Genomic DNA, 16,171 nt, shown 5'->3' with positions numbered 1-16,171 from the left:
CAAATATTTTAAGAAAATAATACCATTAGAATAAATATAAGGAGAGTGTCCGCCAGAAAGATAAGAAGGGCTAAAATCATCTTAATCCTTCCAATTTGTTGGCCACCAATCATACACATACACCTTTATCTTTTTGGATATATTTGTCAATTTCTTTTGTTCAGTAACATACTTTGTTAGTGGGCATTTTCCATTTAGTTACTTTTTAGAATACTAATAATAATATAAATTTAGAATCATTTTGAAAAATAATATGTTTTGTTTATATAGTACTTCATCTCTCCCCAACCTCTCATAAATTTCACATTTAATCACTCTATTTTTTAAGCTGAAAATGACTTCAAAATTTATATTATCTGCTCAATTATATTGTCTTAGAGAAAAGGGTTGTCCAAAACCGGTAATGAGTAGCAAAACATATATGAGTTGATCGCAAAATTTGGATATATATGTTTTGTAGTTAGTATATTGAAGTTTCTATAGTTAGAGTGAATTGTTATTTTAAATGACTCGTACTTGGAAAATTATTATAATATCTTATCTTTTAAAATCTATTTTGAATAAAAATTTTGAGTTAAATTATTTCCAATAATTTAGATACAAAATACAAAGTTTATATAGATAAATATCTCAAAGGTATCATATGCAGCCGCATGTTTTTCTTTTGGCTACATGGAGTTGCAATAAAATGATTATGGACTTTTACAGGCAAAAGAATTACAATGTGATTATTACTGGCTCCAGGAAAGTCGTTCCATAAATGAACAGTCCTCGTTCCCGAATAGGAATGTTTAACTATTTTGATATTTTGAGTAAATCAATAGGGCTAATAGTTCAGTGAAGCATAGAAATTACTATGTGGTATTTTCGAGTAAATCAATAGGGCTAATTAATAGTTCAGTGAAGCATAGGAATGTTTAACTATTGAAGTAAAAAAGTTAGTAGTTGTTAAACAAAATTCTTGCCAACTTTTATTGGGTAATTTGAAACGTATAGCTTGGATTCCAATGTGCTTTAATTGGTGCTTTTGTAACTAAGTAAGTCTCATATGTTCTTTTTATTTTGCTCTAATTTTTTATATTTACTCTGTGTTTGTAAAACAATATTCTTCTGTTTTTTTCCTTTGTATTAATTAATGTTTCATTTAATTACCTTGAAGTGTAATTTATTGGGAAAATAAAATTAAACTGAAATTCTTATTGAAAATTTGGCAAAGTTTGAGTTTACATATTTCGAAATTTTACACAAATCAAGCATACATATCTTTTTTTTTTAGTTTATACAAACTTTTTAGTGTTATGTGTAATTAGATTGAACATTTTTTTAGTATTATTTGTTTAGATTGGTAATAGATTAGCTCTATCTAGTATATGGATTTGAGATACAATGACGTAAATAACCTGAGGAATGAAGATATATAGCTTTTAAACTACATAGCCCGACGGTGTGGCTACACTTTAAATTTGAGATTGGTTCGAAACTAAGAAGTCGCACGATTCAGAAGCTGACGCGGAAACATATATCATCTCACCTAAATTTGTTTAGGTCACTTGTTAAAAATGAACGGTGCTAAAAGATGAGTGATTACACACACACAAAAAAAAGAGCAGCTATTGGTAGTAAAGACAACCAGATAAACCGAATGCAGCACATGCATCTCCATTATCAAGACTCGAGTTAGGTTATCTCAGTCACTTGCCAAAATACATATAATGCTTTCACGTTTTGAACAAATTTTCATTTATTGAGATTTGTGTGACCAATTGTATTTACCCTCTCATAATTGATTGTTTACTATTAATTTATATATTTTTAAAAAAATCTTAATTTTATGTGTTTTAGATAAACTATCATATATTTTAAATAGAACATATATTATTATGCATATACATAAATAAGTTTTCTTAATTACTAACGTGTAATCAAATGCCTTTAACTCTACTAAAAATACCGAAGATAAATTTTGTAAACGGTATGATTGAATGGTATTTGAGATGAAACAATAATACATGCATTGATCCAAAATCTGTGGAGTTATATGGAATATAGCTCATATTTTTTAGTGTGCATAGAAGTGATCATGTCCTGTTCAATATGATTCACTAACACCCTCATTGGTTTCCAGTTATTTATGTCCCAGTCTATTAGGATGCGCTAACACACTCATTGGTTTCCAGTTATTATACTCTCCATAATTTTTTATTTTTTTTGAACATTTTCTTGCATTAATATAAAAGATGAAAGGTAGCAAAAGTGGCAAAGCCCACTCTAATACAAACTTAATTAGAAACCCATTGGAACCTAATACTCTCCATAATTGGATAATAATAAAATGTTCTTTTAATTAACTACTATTATCAAACCATTTATAATGGTGAATAACGTGTACTGAGAAACTTCAATTAAAGGAACGATTAATGTTCATTGGTAGTGGTCTGATACTTATACCGCCCAATAATTAGAGGGCTAAAGCATTAAGAATTTGATTTACATGCACATAATTGATGATTAGTGTTGCAAAGCAGCGCGTAGATGACACGAGTCAGCATGATGGAGACATTAGGCAAATTAAGGGTTTAAAATTTGACCACAAAGTGTAAAATGTCGGCAGGTGATTGGAGAAATGACACTACCAGGCATGTGTGTGGGTCTAAACCAACCTTAGTGCATCTTTTGTGGTGCATTATTATAACCCCTATAACTATTCTATATGTTTATATTCAATTAATTAATTGCGACGAATATATGCACAAACACCACCTCATGTTATGTCTATCTTAAGTAGATGTGCCAACAAAAATACGTACCAAAAACGTACGTACGTCTTCTACGTTTTATGAAATCCATATAGTTCGTTAATCGTTATAGGGCCCACTGCATCATCGCAGTAACTGTTTTCCCTGGGATTAGAGAATCGTGAAAATTAGTGTACAAATCATTAAAAATTAAATAATACTATGTCAAACTGTTTAACCCACTAAAATAATGTTAATTGGGTCTAGTGGCGTCAACAGAGTCTTTCCTCAGGAGAGAAATCATGTATCTTTGGGTGTAATGTCGCTTGGGAAGAGAACTTAATTACATTTACTGAATTACATTGTACTGCCCATGATCCATGAAGACCTATGGTCTAGATTCTATGATGTACAGAAAAACATACAATATTCTTTGTAAGTTGATGATGTAAAAACATGTAAGCATTTTATAAGAAAGCTAAATTTAATAGGTCTAGAGACTTTTAAATATAATATATTTGGTCATGAGCAAGTGAGACTTGTCCCATCTCTACTCTAGGTCTGTCCGGCGTACCGTTAGGCAGCCGCCTAAACCATCATGTTTTAGAGCGAGACGCGATGTTGTTCCTTTCAAATGCGGGTCACGTGGATACCTCGTTTCTATCCCATAGGCAGTGTACTTGTACATTTCCACAAATGATAACACTGATTAATTTATAATACGTTTTCTTTTTCTTATTGGCAGAAAGCTTATGCAAATAGTTAGCTGTCTTATATCTAATTTTTTTTTTTTGGAACACGTCTTATATCTAATTATAAGAAATGATAAATAATGAATGATAAAGTTCAAGTCTCCACAGGCCACGTCCTCATCCATAAAAAAAAATCTTTGTGCATGACAAGCTGTGTACCATTTTCCTTTTTTTTTTATTCTTCTTTTGTCGTTCTACTAATTTTCTCCAATAAAAATATAAAGTTCAAACCTTTAAAGTCTTAAAAGAGTCAAAGATCAAAACAAATGAAGTCTTGACTTAAGGTTAACCGGCATGATCTAGTTATTTAGGAACAAAACTGCTTGCTTGGACCACCTGAACTCCGGTACAAATGCTCAATCTATGGTGGTTAATTTATGAACAGTTTATGTATAAGAGTCTTCTCAACTTAACCCCCAGAGAGTAGTTGCCGCTGGCCCGCTGTTACCTAGCTTGGTTCTGAAAAGTCAATGACCGGATACTGTATGCTTATCTAAGAAAACAAAAATCTAATTATAGATGAATACTCTTGTTGCAAAAAGGGTTTTATAATTTGAAATAATCAGATCCGTCCGTTGTAAATTGCTGTTACATGATTATGCGCTCCAAATACGGCTATAACTTTAAAAATATTTATCTATTAGAATATAAAAGTACAATTATAAAGAGAAAATTCCATATTTGTGTTTATAATACAAAAAGAAAGGTATAAAGATAATTAAATATTAAAAAAATGTGATATAATCCATAATATTATCATAGCAATATTTTAATAACAATTTGAGGAATATTGAGCAGTGAAAGACATCAACTTAGAAATCTAAAGCAAGAGAGAACAAAATAGAAATTCTAACAACTTTCTTTTTGTGTCTCCAGTGAACTTAGACCGAACAATATTCTTCTTACACAAAATTAATTAAAACTATAATTAAAACACACAAATAATTTGGTAACACGGAGAAAACGAGAGAGGCAAAGGGCTAACGTGCGCCACCAGTGACTGACAGTTTATAAACGGCGCCAAATATTGGGAGTGTTGTCTTGTCTTTTCACAATAAAACGCAAACAAAAACCCACTCCCACTTTCTTCTTTCTAAAAAAGAACACACACACAAACCACTTTCTCTCTTCTGTCTCTTTCTTTTGCCAGGCGAACATGGATAAAGGCTTCTCTCCCGTCGGTCTAAGAGTTCTTGTGGTTGACGACGACCCAACATGGCTCAAGATTCTTGAGAAGATGCTCAAGAAGTGCTCTTACGAAGGTCTCTATCTAATGTTTTAGACTCATTCAGAATCAACCTGACATGTCTGTCTCCTTAACTTACTCTGCTTTTGAATTCACTATGTTATTACAGTTACTACATGTGGGTTAGCTAGAGAAGCTCTGAGGCTGCTCCGGGAGCGTAAGGACGGATATGATATCGTGATCAGCGACGTGAACATGCCTGACATGGACGGCTTCAAGCTCCTTGAGCACGTTGGACTCGAACTGGACCTCCCTGTCATAAGTCAGACTTCCCCACAAGCACAAATCAAGATCTTGTCTGATAAATGATTACTAACTTTGTTGTTTTTTTGTTACAGTGATGTCAGTGGACGGTGAGACGAAAAGAGTGATGAAAGGCGTTCAGCACGGAGCGTGTGATTACCTGTTGAAGCCTATAAGGATGAAGGAGCTGAAGATCATATGGCAGCACGTTCTGAGAAAGAAGCTTCAAGAAGTGAGAGACATCGAAGGCTGCTACGAAGGAGGAGCTGATTGGTTCACCAGAAACGATGAGACGCATTATCTTGGAGGAGGTGAAGATGTTTCTTTTGGGAGAAAGAGGAAAGAGTTTGACTTTGAGAAGAAGCTTCTTCTTCAGGATGAGAGTGACCCATCATCATCTACCTCCAAGAAAGCAAGAGTGGTTTGGTCTTTTGAGCTTCATCAGAAGTTTGTCAACGCTGTTAACCAGATCGGTTGCGATCACAGTAAGTACGTTGGGACACTTCAGTTTCTTTCAATATCCCTCCCTTTATCATGTCTTCTTCATAGACTTGGTGTTTTGTGTTTGGCAGAAGCTGGTCCCAAGAAGATATTGGATCTCATGAATGTTCCATGGCTCACTAGGGAAAACGTTGCGAGCCACCTCCAGGTAAAACTTTTACCTTCTCGTTAAATCAAAGAGGGAAGTGGAGTGTAGATTAAGCTTTTTGTTTACTTTTTGTAGAAGTACAGGCTTTACCTGAGCAGGTTGGAGAAAGGGAAGGAGCTGAAGTGTTATTCTGGTGGAGTAAAGAATATGGATTCACCTCCAAAAGATGCTGAATTTAGTTCTCTGATCCATAAAGGAGAGACTGATCCAAAGCAACTTGCTTCATCTTCAGTGTCTGACCCCAGCAGTGATGTTCATATGCCTCCAAAAGCGAAAAAGACGCGTGTAGAATTTGATCCTCCCATTTCCTCCAGTGCATTTGACTCTCTGATTCCCTGGGATGATGTTATTGAACCGAAGCCCACGATTCTGTACGAGAGCAGCTTTCTTCAGCAGCAACCATTACCAAGTCAAAGTCCCTATGTTGCAAACTCTGCACCAACTCTCATGGAAGACGAAATGAAGCCTTCTTATGAGACTTGTGTGAATGCAGATGAGTTTCTCATGCCACAAGACAAGAACTCTACTGTGATCCTCCAAGATCTGGTGGACTTGTCTGCTCCCTCTGTCATCTCCTCAAATGTAACGAACGATACAGAGACGATGCTGAGAAGCTTGAACTGGGAGCTTCCAGAATCACATCATTCTGGTTTTATAGACACTGACTTAGACTTCAGTTGGATTCAAAACGAGCATTTTCTTGCAAACACCTCCGGGAACTTCCAAAACTTCCAGTTTCAAGATTACAGTTGTAGCCCATCTCTCCTATCCGAGCTCCCACCTCACCTTTGGTTTGGAAATGAACCTGAGGAGTATACCCTCATGATAGACAATGGTTTATTCATATCTTGAACTTGCTCCATTAACCGTATATTGGTCGGTGTTATGCATAAAGATTTTGTGGGTATACCTGAAAATAATCTCTTCATGATCGAATGCATGTACAATAATCCATGAGTGTCATAGGCTAATTAAACCACAATGATAAGACCATTTGTTTCATACTGTCGCTTAAGATCTTCACACTGTCACATTGCTTTCCTTTTAGACCTATCATATCCTGAGAACCAAGATCTCTACACATTGTATCTATTTGCAAACTTAGTATAACTCCTCGTTCCACGCTTCACATTCTTTTTGGACATGACGCACGACATATCTAACAGATGCCACCAAATCCAAAATGGGAAACTAAACAGAGTTATGAACTATCTAAAATATCCCACAAAGTGAATCACATGCATGCAGGCAATCGATTGTTTATCTGATTGAGATCTAGTTCATTCATAACAAACAAATATGTAGCTACAACACATTGCAGTGTTCACAAAATCGGAAGAGATTTTACCTACTGGAGCGATCAGGGAGGTCCTACTTTATCACTGCAGATGGTCTCTGTTCTCCCTCATTGTTGCCTACACGAATTTCTTGGATACAGGGAGAAAAGATTTCCAATTTTCAAGTACAATTATTTGACAATGACTAAGAAGGCGTTGAACTCGAAAATTTGTAACCAAACAGCTCTTTCTTTCAACAAATCTACAGACACAATAAGTTATATGTTACAAGAGATTTAGGAGAAACTGTTTCTCTCAGAGAGGTGTATAAAGAAAAATGTGCACAAAGTAGCGGGCATCTCGCCCTATCCAGTGAACTTCTGCATCCCATATCAAGACGGTTGAGACATTAGGAATCAGCCCATCGTGTGTCAATCGTTCAGCCTTGGACCCTGGAAAGTAATAGCATACATCAATTTGGAGAAAAGACACCAACAATTCTACTGAAAACTGAGCAAAGAAACATCTGGTACCTGTTTATAATGCATACTTACTTGGCTTTCTCATCAGGGCTTCCTTCGGTTTCTTCATCTGTCCCAGGATTCAGTGATGAAATCTTTCCGAATGACTCTTTTGCATCCCCGAAAAAGTCCTTCACTTTGTCGAATACTGTTTTAAGCTGGTCCTGGGTTGGGAGCTGTGTTCACAATAAGTTCAAACATATATGACAGCAACCCTTTTTATCACACACTATATGGAGTTTTAGTGGCTGTATAGCTCACCTCGATAACATCTGAGGTACTCAGTGCAGCTCTCATATTTCCATTTTCCTGAATGTATAATTCAGACATAATAAGTGGAAAGAAAAAGAAAAAGAAGCAACCTTTTCTATGGTCTCACAGAATCAGTCGAACAGAGCTACCAGTAACAGAATACAAGAGTTTTCAGAGCATTACAACAAGTTTGTAGCCATATCGAAACTCAGTGGCAGTCCGCAAGACACGATGCTGCTTAATTGCTGTCTTTTGTATCTCCTTCTCATCCTGTTGAAGGTGAAAACAATCAGAAAGAGACACACATTACAAAGCAGAATCAGACCAAACAGCTAAATAATAAGCAGCTTGTCTTGCTTACTCTGTAAATAACAGCAGCTATGTTTCTTGCAATGGTGTCTTTGTAAATATACTTCCCCAAGAGGTTATCTTTCGCAGCAACCATGATCTTGGCAGTTGTACCACCTGCTATTATACTGAGAGGATACCAAAGGTACACCTGTTTCATGTTCCAAGAAACGCTTATTACACAACAAGACTTCAAGTAAGTAACCAAAGAGATGATGATAGAGAGGAAGAGACGAACATTGGCCATACGAATGAAGATAACGAATCTAGGGTTTCCGTCATCTTCAATCTTAGGCATAGGAGGAGGCGTACGTTGATACTGACGCGCCGCCATACCTTTCTTCCCCTTCGCCTCCACCACTAAAGCCTTCCTCCTCCGCTGCGCCGTCTCTAGGCATGGCGTTCTCGAGGTGAACAGTGAATGTCTAGCTAAACCGAACTCTTCGAGTCTTCCCGTGTTCTTCAGTGGAAGCCGAGTTAACGCGTTGAGAGACATACTTACCTCCATTTGAGCACTTAGATTCACCAACGGGGGCTTTTTGGGATGATGATGATGATGATTTCGTGGATCGTACCTTATCCATTGTGACGTGCCACGTCTCCTACTCGGTTGAACCGAACCGGGATTGTAAACCGGATTTGTGTTTAGCCACTCAATCAACTCTTTATTCTATGTACCAGCTTGAACCACCTGATGTCAGCGTTGGCCACTCAACTAAACCCAATCCTCTCAAATTCAATTTTGGATTCATTAGTTTCAGGAAAAATAAATTGAAAATTATCTTAGCGTAATCATCAACATTCAGTCCTCTCAACTCATTACCAAACATCAATACACGATGTTTCCGACAGCATTAAAAAAATGTTGAGCTTCGCTAATGGATTCACTAAGGGATCCTCTAAAGGTGCGCACTGCGCAGATATCACAAACTATACTTTGACCGGCTCTCAATGTAAGCTTCTGTTGATGGTTCCCTTCCAAGAAAACTTGTAAGAAGTTCCATGGCTTCTTTGCCTCCTCCCGGGGCCAACACCTAAGAAGAAAGCTGTTGTGTTACACTCACAGTCACAGATTACAAAAAGAAGTAAAGAATAAACAAGTACGCTTCTCGTTATCTTTTTTACTTTGTCTCTGAACTGCAAGCCATTATACAAATTCGGATGCCCATCTCCAAATTGTGAAGCAAATATATCAGCAGCATAAACCTGTGAACCGGATTCTCATTATTAAAGAAAAAAACATGGCAAAGAGCAATCAGCGCAGTGCAAATCAATTAATACCTCACTCCATAAACGGCTGTAACATGTTGCTTCAGAGTCGATTACAGCACGTGTGAAACATGAAGCAGGGTTTGTTCCTTCCACCACTGGTAGCCCTAACATTACCTATAGACAGAGACACACCGCTACGTACGTATTAAGACAACTTAAGCGCCGTAAATGAAACATACTGCTTTGAGAGTTTCTGCTTTTTACCTTTGGATGAAGACTCCTGATTAGTTGGTGAAAGTCCACATCATCATCCGAATATATTTTCTGATCGAATAGACCTGAGATTATCAATGGTTCAAGTATCGTTAGTCAATCCCAATATTTGCCTTAATCATGAAATGCCTATTACTGAAGTTATAATAAGAACCACTCTCTACTGATCATACTAACAAACCATTAGTCCTAACAGTGGTGAGAAAATTAAAATGAAGTGGATACACTAAGATGAATCAAACTGAAGAGGTATATAATCATAAAGACATGTTTTGACAGTAGCCTATTAAAAGTCACTTTATTCAGATAAGATCACCGAAAGAGATGCCCCACAGTATAGTATCTCTTGAAGCGACTTGAGTGCAGAGAAGGAATATCGCCAACGTTTGAGTGTTTTGCAGACTTCATCCACAAGTGGCTTGGTGATATCCTGCATGTCCAGCGAGTTAAATAAAGCAGTCACAGTCTAAAGGGCATCAGGAATAAATCTCAAGTTGAGCCAAATTATTATTACTAGTCGACCAAAGAAGAATTGTCAACCATTCTGTCATGCAAAGCCCTCACCTGACGATAACCTGATATTAACTTCAAGGTGAAACTCTCGTAACACCTAGAAATACAAGAATCATATTCCATCTGTAAGGCACTGTGTTAATACAGAAAATAAAAATTACAGTTAACTTGCCAGTTTTCCAGTAGTTGAGAAGGGATCTCTCGAAAGTCAGGGTCAACACGTAGGCCTGAGAATCTAGCAAATGAAGCACGATTGCAGATATGTTGGACCTATATTCCAGTGGTTAACAAGTAACATTAGTTCAAAACATCCTTCAACATATACAAAAAACAATGTACAGCATCATCTATTCATTTTTTTCCAAGTAACCAATCTTATTCACGTACCACATGGCCAAACTCATGAAAAAGATTAACCACCTCAGAGAACCCCAAAGGCACAGCTTCACCACCATCCTTTGCTAATTGTGCAATAAGCAATGCCACAGGAATCTAGAGACAGAAACAGAACAAAATAAATGCCAGAATAAGAACACGTTCAATTTCATTGGCACAAGATTTCCAATATCATAATTATCTTCGAACTGCATGACATTTGTGCACAAAGGTATGACATGGATGTAGGATTTGTCACCTGACATGCACCATTGGAGAACAGTGCATTGTTCTGAAGAGCAACCACACAGCTCTGACTAAATTTCCCTTCCCTGTTAAACAATATAATGCTCACAACTTAAAATAAAGTGGAGGAAATGAAAGTGAAAAGGGGATTAAGCTAAGGTTACTTATGGACCTTGAAAACATGTCAAGATAGAAATATCCCAAAAGCTTTCCAGATCCGGAGTCAAAGACGGCAAATGCTCGAACATCATAATACCAGACATCAATTTCTGTAACCTCTTCAATCTTTATTCCTGCATAGAGAAATTGGTCAGCAAGCTATGACGACGATGGAATAAATAAATAGTAAATATCCTCGAGCCAATTAGCAAAAAAAAATTATTAAGAGCCAAAAGATTAAGAGTCCAGACTTTAGACTCACCAAAAAGGTCCTGACATATTTTAAAGATCCCGGGAAGGACCAAACTGATAGGAAAATATTGTCGGATATCTCCAAAATCAAGATCAAACTGCAACTCCTCTACCCTCTTTATATAAAATAAAAGATCTTCTACACCAAACGGAAGCTCCCCTTCTTCTTTCCTCTGATATTAGAACCCAACAAGTTGAGTGTTGTGAAAGGCATCACAATTTTATGAAATAGACAGCATTACATTTTACCTTCAAGTCTTTCAAAAAGGACAACTCTCTACTAGCCAAATCAGTTAAATTGGAAGAAATGTCCTCCAGGAACCTGATCACCTGGACACAAGGGGCGTCAGTTTAAACGACATGATGAATAATGATAAACTAATAACTTGAAGGATCTTTCACAAACCCTTGTTGATGTCTTTGACATCCTATGATCGAGAGCATAATCTGCAAAGTGTGCATAACCAAGTAAGCGAGCTAATCTATGGCGCGACTGAACCTACAGAGACGAGTATAGTGAGATGTCAGCTGATTGAAGTCTGCTGCAGGCTTCTGTCAATTCCAGAGTAGACATGCAAGTACCAATTTTTGTAAAACCGGAATATTGGCATCTCCACATCTCTTTCCATATGCCATAGCCACTGTCTTCCTTGTCTTGGCTATCTGCAAAGTTTAAAAGAATAGCCAAAATATGTTCAACGATAAATTCAAATGTAATGGCGTCAACACATAGAGGGATGATGAAACTGTACCCAGTTATAAAAAGCCAGTATCAAGAACAGGTAAGTTATTGTATCTTCAATGTTTTATGTGGCATGGCAATTAAAAAAGGTACATGAGAATTGTTACCTTGCACAACTCTAGGATAGCTGCCACGTGATTACTTTCCAAGGTGAGCTTGAATTCTTTATTTTGAGTTTTATCCAAACTCTGAAGGAGGAAGTGTAGAAATGGAATTTAGTTATGGAAAAGTCAAGCTCACAAATTTGCATGTGACATAGCAAGCTAAATAACATTTCGGTTAAACACCTGAAGGAATTCCAGAGGCAGACCAGCAAGCTCAGCCTCGGTAAAAAAGAGACAAGAACTATCTTCATTTAAGTTCTGAACGTAACGCATGCTTAGCTCATCAATTTCATTTCTCAGTCTATCCACTTCCTCTCTTTTTGTTGCAGTAAGGTTCAGACCATTGTGCTCGAAGTCTCTAACCTGTCACTGATAAAACAGAAATCAATACACTTGTTCAACTCACACATCTAAGTAAAGAAAAAAGAAGCGTGCAAGCAACTCTTGCAAATGTGCTACGAATTAAAGCTCATTACTGCAACCACTTTCTTCTAGAGAAACGGAAGGAAGATCATAAATTTAAAACCTCTAGTTAACCCTAAAGAATGTTTTAATCCATGAGGATAAGAAAATCTCAAGACTTTGTGTTACACAGGTAGGAAAAAAAAAACAAAGTGTTGGTTCTTATCCACAAGTAGTCGACATGTTTTGCACAATTCAGGGCTGGTCAATCCACTTACTACCAGCACAAGTAAAGTATACTAAGGAAACGTCAAAAGTACAAACATGACTAACAAACTCTAGAATTGTGAAGGAGACATTAGAGCTAATAACAACAACGCTAAAGAGGACAGATATACGAAACTATTGTATCTCAATGAGTAAGTTGTTTTTTTTTTCTAGTGTAGGCACTACACTGCCATAACGTTACACATTTGGAAGAGGTTTAGCTCCATGATCATGTGATGTCTGAGATTCAGGTTTCCTTACCAGACACTGTAGGTAGCGTTTAGCTTCCGGAGAAATTGATTCTCCCTTTGCAGCATAAACTTTGATAACGCGGTAAACATCTTCACGTTTTCTGATACGCTTGCACAAAGATATAATCATCAGTTTCATACGAACATCAATAAAAAAAAGGAATCCACAAAAAAAAAAAACCTGCAGGAGAGAAGATGATCGTCTATCTTCAGCTCAGCTTCAGCACTAGCTTTACGAACGTTATCGTGAGGAGATAACATCTTAGGTATCACACAGGATTGTATAAGAGGAAGCTGTCTCGCTTCAAGCTCCGCCAGTGGCAACACAACATTCTCATAAGAGAGCTAACAAGAATCAAACAATCAAGTCAGAAACGTTCTCCATATCCATCTCTTTTTCCAGTAATTTCAGAAAATAACCTTGTTTAGAGGAACCAAGGCGACATCATCATGAACTCTCGTGGAATTGGAGATGATCTCGTCGGCTAATTCGAGAATCTCCTTCGCAGATAGGTTAACACAAACAGAATCACATCCAGGAAGACCTAAATCGAGACGTCAGCAATTGTGAGATACGAATTCAAACAAGCGGGAGGGAGAGAAAGAGAGAGTACCTTTCTTCTTGTATTTGTCCTTGTGAGACTTGAAAGCGAAGATGGCGAAGCTGACGGCGAGTCCGAGCAGCCCGGCCGCTCCGGTGAAGGTTACAAGTTTGAGCTTCATGGGATTGAATCGTAGCGTTTTCTTGTCGTTTTCTGTCATTTTCCTCTCTGCTATTTTTGCTCCCTCGGGAAAAGCTTTTAGTGGGTTAGTAGTGAGTGACGACCCTCACTCACTCACTCAGAGCATCTTTAAAGGCAGCCCTTAACCACGTCCCTTAACATAATTAATCAAAAAAAAAAAATGGAAAACACGAAATAAAGCAAAGGGGCGTCCCCTAATTAAGTGCTTGAAGGCACGGTTCTTTGGGCGACGTGTCACTCTGGTATTGGTTCTCCGAACGGTGAAGTCGTCCTTGTTTCTTTCTCTCTTTCCTTTCTCTTCTCGGTTGCTCCGCAAGAGCGATGAAAACGGCGATTATCTCGACCTCTCCGTGGATCTCGTCGACGTCTCTACGGGTTTCTCACGTCGACGATGGACAACGGCGAGCTCTCTCTTTGTCGGTGCTCTCCTCGACGAAACGGCGATTTTTCTCTCTCTCTCTCTCTCTGTGCTCTCCTCGACGAAACGGCGATTCCTCTCCCACTCGGTGGCTCTCGTCGGGGAAGGAAGACGGTGAACTCTCAATCGGTGGTTATCTCTCTCTCGTGGTGGCTCTCTGAAACGCGATTGTTTTTTCAAGGGAATCGAAAGGTAAAGCGTCTCTTTGATTCTTTCAACCATGCATGTTTTTGATTCAGAGAGTTTTCTAATTTGTCTTAATTTGTTTTCTGTGTTTGTGTCAGTACATTGATTGGATCAAGAGGCATGATCCAGGACTGAGGAAGAGGCGTGAAGTGGGCACAAGACCTGTCTCTTTGGCAGACAAAACCACCACGATTGTTCGCAAAGGTACTTTATCTTTTATCTTTCTAGATGTATAAAGTTTAAAATGTTGATTGTGATCTATGTTGCGAATGTTTGAAATGTTGATTGCGAATGTGAATGTGATTTTAGTTAAAGTTTGAAATGTGATTGTGATCTATGTTGCGAATGTTGATGATTTTAATTCTTGGTTGAAATGAATTTTGAACTAGATAAAACCTATGACTTTGGTCTGTTCAATTGGATGAAGCATTGTTTAATTGGGAATTGTTTGTGATATATGTTGTGATTGGTTGAAGCATTGTACACGAGTTTGCTCTTGTAGTTAGCGAGTTTACTCTTCTTTGAAACGAACTGTATTGTAGTTTTGTGTTAGGTTATATAATAAATAGAGTGGTTAGTGTAAACTAATAAATAGTACTAGTTATTGTTAGATTATAGTTGTGGTAGGCAATAAATACCTTTGGTTATGGGTAGATAGAAAACAATGGTGTGTTGATTATGTTTAAAATGTTAAGTTTAACTTTGTTTTGTTTAATAAATAAATTTAATCTTTGTTTCAAATTTAATGTTTATAAAAAAAAATAATTTTTTTTATTGTTAAGAACCGTAATTAAGATACCACCAATAAACCACTATAATTAACTGTCTCTTAGCAAAATCCCTTATCTTATTTTTAATAATTAAAAAATCATTACAACCCATTTAAGAAACACTAATGAGTCTCACTAATAAACATGCTCTCACTCGCTGATGGCCCAAGGCTGTACATGAGACGGACGGGACAATCTTTTCTTGTGGACGCGTTAAACATTTTTGATAGTTTTTCTTTTTTTTTTTTTAATTAATACATGTTATGAAAATAATAAAGCAAGGGAGAGAGAGCTTGATGTTGACGTGAGTGGAGGAGAGAGGATGATGGTGAGATGGTGACGAGAGAGAGATATATATAATAGTATTTCTTTCTTCTCTTTTGTTTGAATGAGAAAGTTACGAAAGAGAAAAGAGTCAAGATTATATTCATTCTAGATATCCACTTTATTACTTGTACAATCATATTTATAGGAAAAAAAATAACAGACACGTATACTTATGGTTATGAATACAAGACATGTGTACTGCTGACCATGACATTATTTTTGTATCGCTTGACAAGTGTTGCATACGTGTAGTTGGATGGATAATCAATATCCTTTAACACTCCCCTTTATTATTCATCTTGTATTACGTAGTGCCTCGTTAAAAATCTAGTCATGGAAAAATCCATTGGGACAAAAACCATGACAAGAGAAAAAGAGTACACTGCTGTAATCTCCCCCTGAAAATAATGGACGCAACTTTTTCTTCACAGGTCACGCAAATGCCGCATTCCGATACCGTTGACGTGTTTTCGGAATGTTGTAGTCGGAAGAGCTTTGGTGAAAAAGTCAGCTGGATTTTCGCATGACTGTACATACTCAATGTCCACTTCTTTATTTTTCTCAAGTTCCCGTATGTATGAAAAAAATCTTGGGGAGATGTGCTTTGTTCTATCACTCTTAATGTAGCTTTCCTTGAGTTGAGCAACACAAACCGAATTATCTTCAAATATTTTCGTCGGTTCTTTCTCGTTGACCATTCCGCTTGATTCTTGTATGTGGTGACTCATTGCCCGAAGCCACACACATTCTCGACAAGCTTCGTGAAGCGCAATAGTTTCTGCATAATTTGAAGATGTCGCAACCAGAGTTTGTTTCTGGGACCGCCAAAAAATCGCGGTTCCATCAATTGTAAAAACATAACCGGTTTGCGATCGAGCCTTATGAGGATCTGATAGGTATCCTGCATC

General features: G+C 37.2%; 3 protein-coding genes across 6 annotated transcripts; 1 reads left to right on the top strand and 2 right to left on the bottom strand.

Annotated features, from left to right (window-relative positions):
* The first annotated feature begins 4,355 nt into the window (after positions 1-4,355).
* On the top strand, positions 4,356-6,627 carry LOC106300212 (two-component response regulator ARR11). Its single transcript, XM_013736309.1, has 5 exons — positions 4,356-4,749; positions 4,843-4,995; positions 5,072-5,461; positions 5,549-5,625; positions 5,701-6,627. Exons 1-5 carry the CDS (start codon positions 4,644-4,646, stop codon positions 6,475-6,477), a joined length of 1,503 nt encoding a protein of 500 aa, XP_013591763.1. The 5' UTR covers positions 4,356-4,643; the 3' UTR covers positions 6,478-6,627.
* A 491-nt stretch (positions 6,628-7,118) lies between these two features.
* LOC106300213 (protein HHL1, chloroplastic) lies at positions 7,119-8,573 on the bottom strand. 2 transcript variants are annotated; one of them, XM_013736311.1, is made up of 6 exons: positions 8,262-8,573; positions 8,037-8,174; positions 7,859-7,945; positions 7,685-7,732; positions 7,436-7,599; positions 7,119-7,354 (listed from the first exon to the last, which is right to left on the bottom strand). In XM_013736311.1, the coding sequence occupies exons 1-5, from the start codon at positions 8,529-8,531 to the stop codon at positions 7,453-7,455; spliced, it is 690 nt and encodes a 229-aa protein (XP_013591765.1). In that variant the 5' UTR covers positions 8,532-8,573; the 3' UTR covers positions 7,119-7,354; positions 7,436-7,452. The 2 variants fall into 2 exon arrangements, with proteins under 2 accessions (XP_013591765.1, XP_013591764.1); XM_013736310.1 differs by having other exon boundaries at positions 7,457-7,599.
* Positions 8,574-8,812: 239 nt separating this feature from the next.
* LOC106300211 (probable thimet oligopeptidase) lies at positions 8,813-13,658 on the bottom strand. Of its 3 annotated transcripts, none has more exons than XM_013736306.1 (20): positions 13,434-13,658; positions 13,240-13,364; positions 13,001-13,164; positions 12,830-12,920; positions 12,083-12,262; positions 11,903-11,983; positions 11,636-11,716; positions 11,460-11,552; positions 11,303-11,383; positions 11,064-11,226; positions 10,815-10,935; positions 10,656-10,728; positions 10,409-10,513; positions 10,194-10,291; positions 10,073-10,118; positions 9,842-9,938; positions 9,500-9,573; positions 9,305-9,409; positions 9,149-9,229; positions 8,813-9,057 (listed from the first exon to the last, which is right to left on the bottom strand). In XM_013736306.1, exons 1-20 carry the CDS (start codon positions 13,579-13,581, stop codon positions 8,947-8,949), a joined length of 2,118 nt encoding a protein of 705 aa, XP_013591760.1. In that variant the 5' UTR covers positions 13,582-13,658; the 3' UTR covers positions 8,813-8,946. The 3 variants fall into 3 exon arrangements, 2 of the variants coding, with proteins under 2 accessions (XP_013591760.1, XP_013591761.1); XR_001261989.1 differs by having other exon boundaries at positions 9,011-9,057; positions 9,825-9,938; XM_013736307.1 differs by lacking the exons at positions 8,813-9,057; positions 9,149-9,229; positions 9,305-9,409; positions 9,500-9,573 and having other exon boundaries at positions 9,849-9,938; positions 10,023-10,118.
* Positions 13,659-16,171: the final 2,513 nt, after the last annotated feature.

The sequence above is a fragment of the Brassica oleracea genome, chromosome C6, assembly GCF_000695525.1.
Source record: "Brassica oleracea var. oleracea cultivar TO1000 chromosome C6, BOL, whole genome shotgun sequence".
Taxonomy (NCBI): domain Eukaryota; kingdom Viridiplantae; phylum Streptophyta; class Magnoliopsida; order Brassicales; family Brassicaceae; genus Brassica; species Brassica oleracea.
This window is presented reverse-complemented; position numbering and strand designations above follow the sequence as displayed.

What these genes read in the sequence shown, in the direction of transcription:
- LOC106300212 (XM_013736309.1), top strand. Translation starts at nt 4,644, where the DNA reads ATGGATAAAGGCTTCTCTCCCGTCGGTCTAAGAGTTCTTGTGGTTGAC. An exon ending in CCAGATCGGTTGCGATCACA is followed by an intron (nt 5,462 to 5,548) that starts GTAAGTACGTTG and finishes TGTGTTTGGCAG; the next exon opens with AAGCTGGTCCCAAGAAGATA. An exon ending in ACGTTGCGAGCCACCTCCAG is followed by an intron (nt 5,626 to 5,700) that starts GTAAAACTTTTA and finishes TACTTTTTGTAG; the next exon opens with AAGTACAGGCTTTACCTGAG.
- LOC106300211 (XM_013736306.1), bottom strand. Translation starts at nt 13,581, where the DNA reads ATGACAGAAAACGACAAGAAAACGCTACGATTCAATCCCATGAAGCTC. An exon ending in AATATGTCAGGACCTTTTTG is followed by an intron (nt 10,936 to 11,063) that starts GTGAGTCTAAAG and finishes TTCTCTATGCAG; the next exon opens with GAATAAAGATTGAAGAGGTT. An exon ending in TCAGGAGTCTTCATCCAAAG is followed by an intron (nt 9,410 to 9,499) that starts GTAAAAAGCAGA and finishes CTCTGTCTATAG; the next exon opens with GTAATGTTAGGGCTACCAGT.
- LOC106300213 (XM_013736310.1), bottom strand. Translation starts at nt 8,531, where the DNA reads ATGGAGGTAAGTATGTCTCTCAACGCGTTAACTCGGCTTCCACTGAAG. An exon ending in TAGCTGCTGTTATTTACAGA is followed by an intron (nt 7,946 to 8,036) that starts GTAAGCAAGACA and finishes CACCTTCAACAG; the next exon opens with GATGAGAAGGAGATACAAAA. An exon ending in GTACCTCAGATGTTATCGAG is followed by an intron (nt 7,600 to 7,684) that starts GTGAGCTATACA and finishes TTGTGAACACAG; the next exon opens with CTCCCAACCCAGGACCAGCT.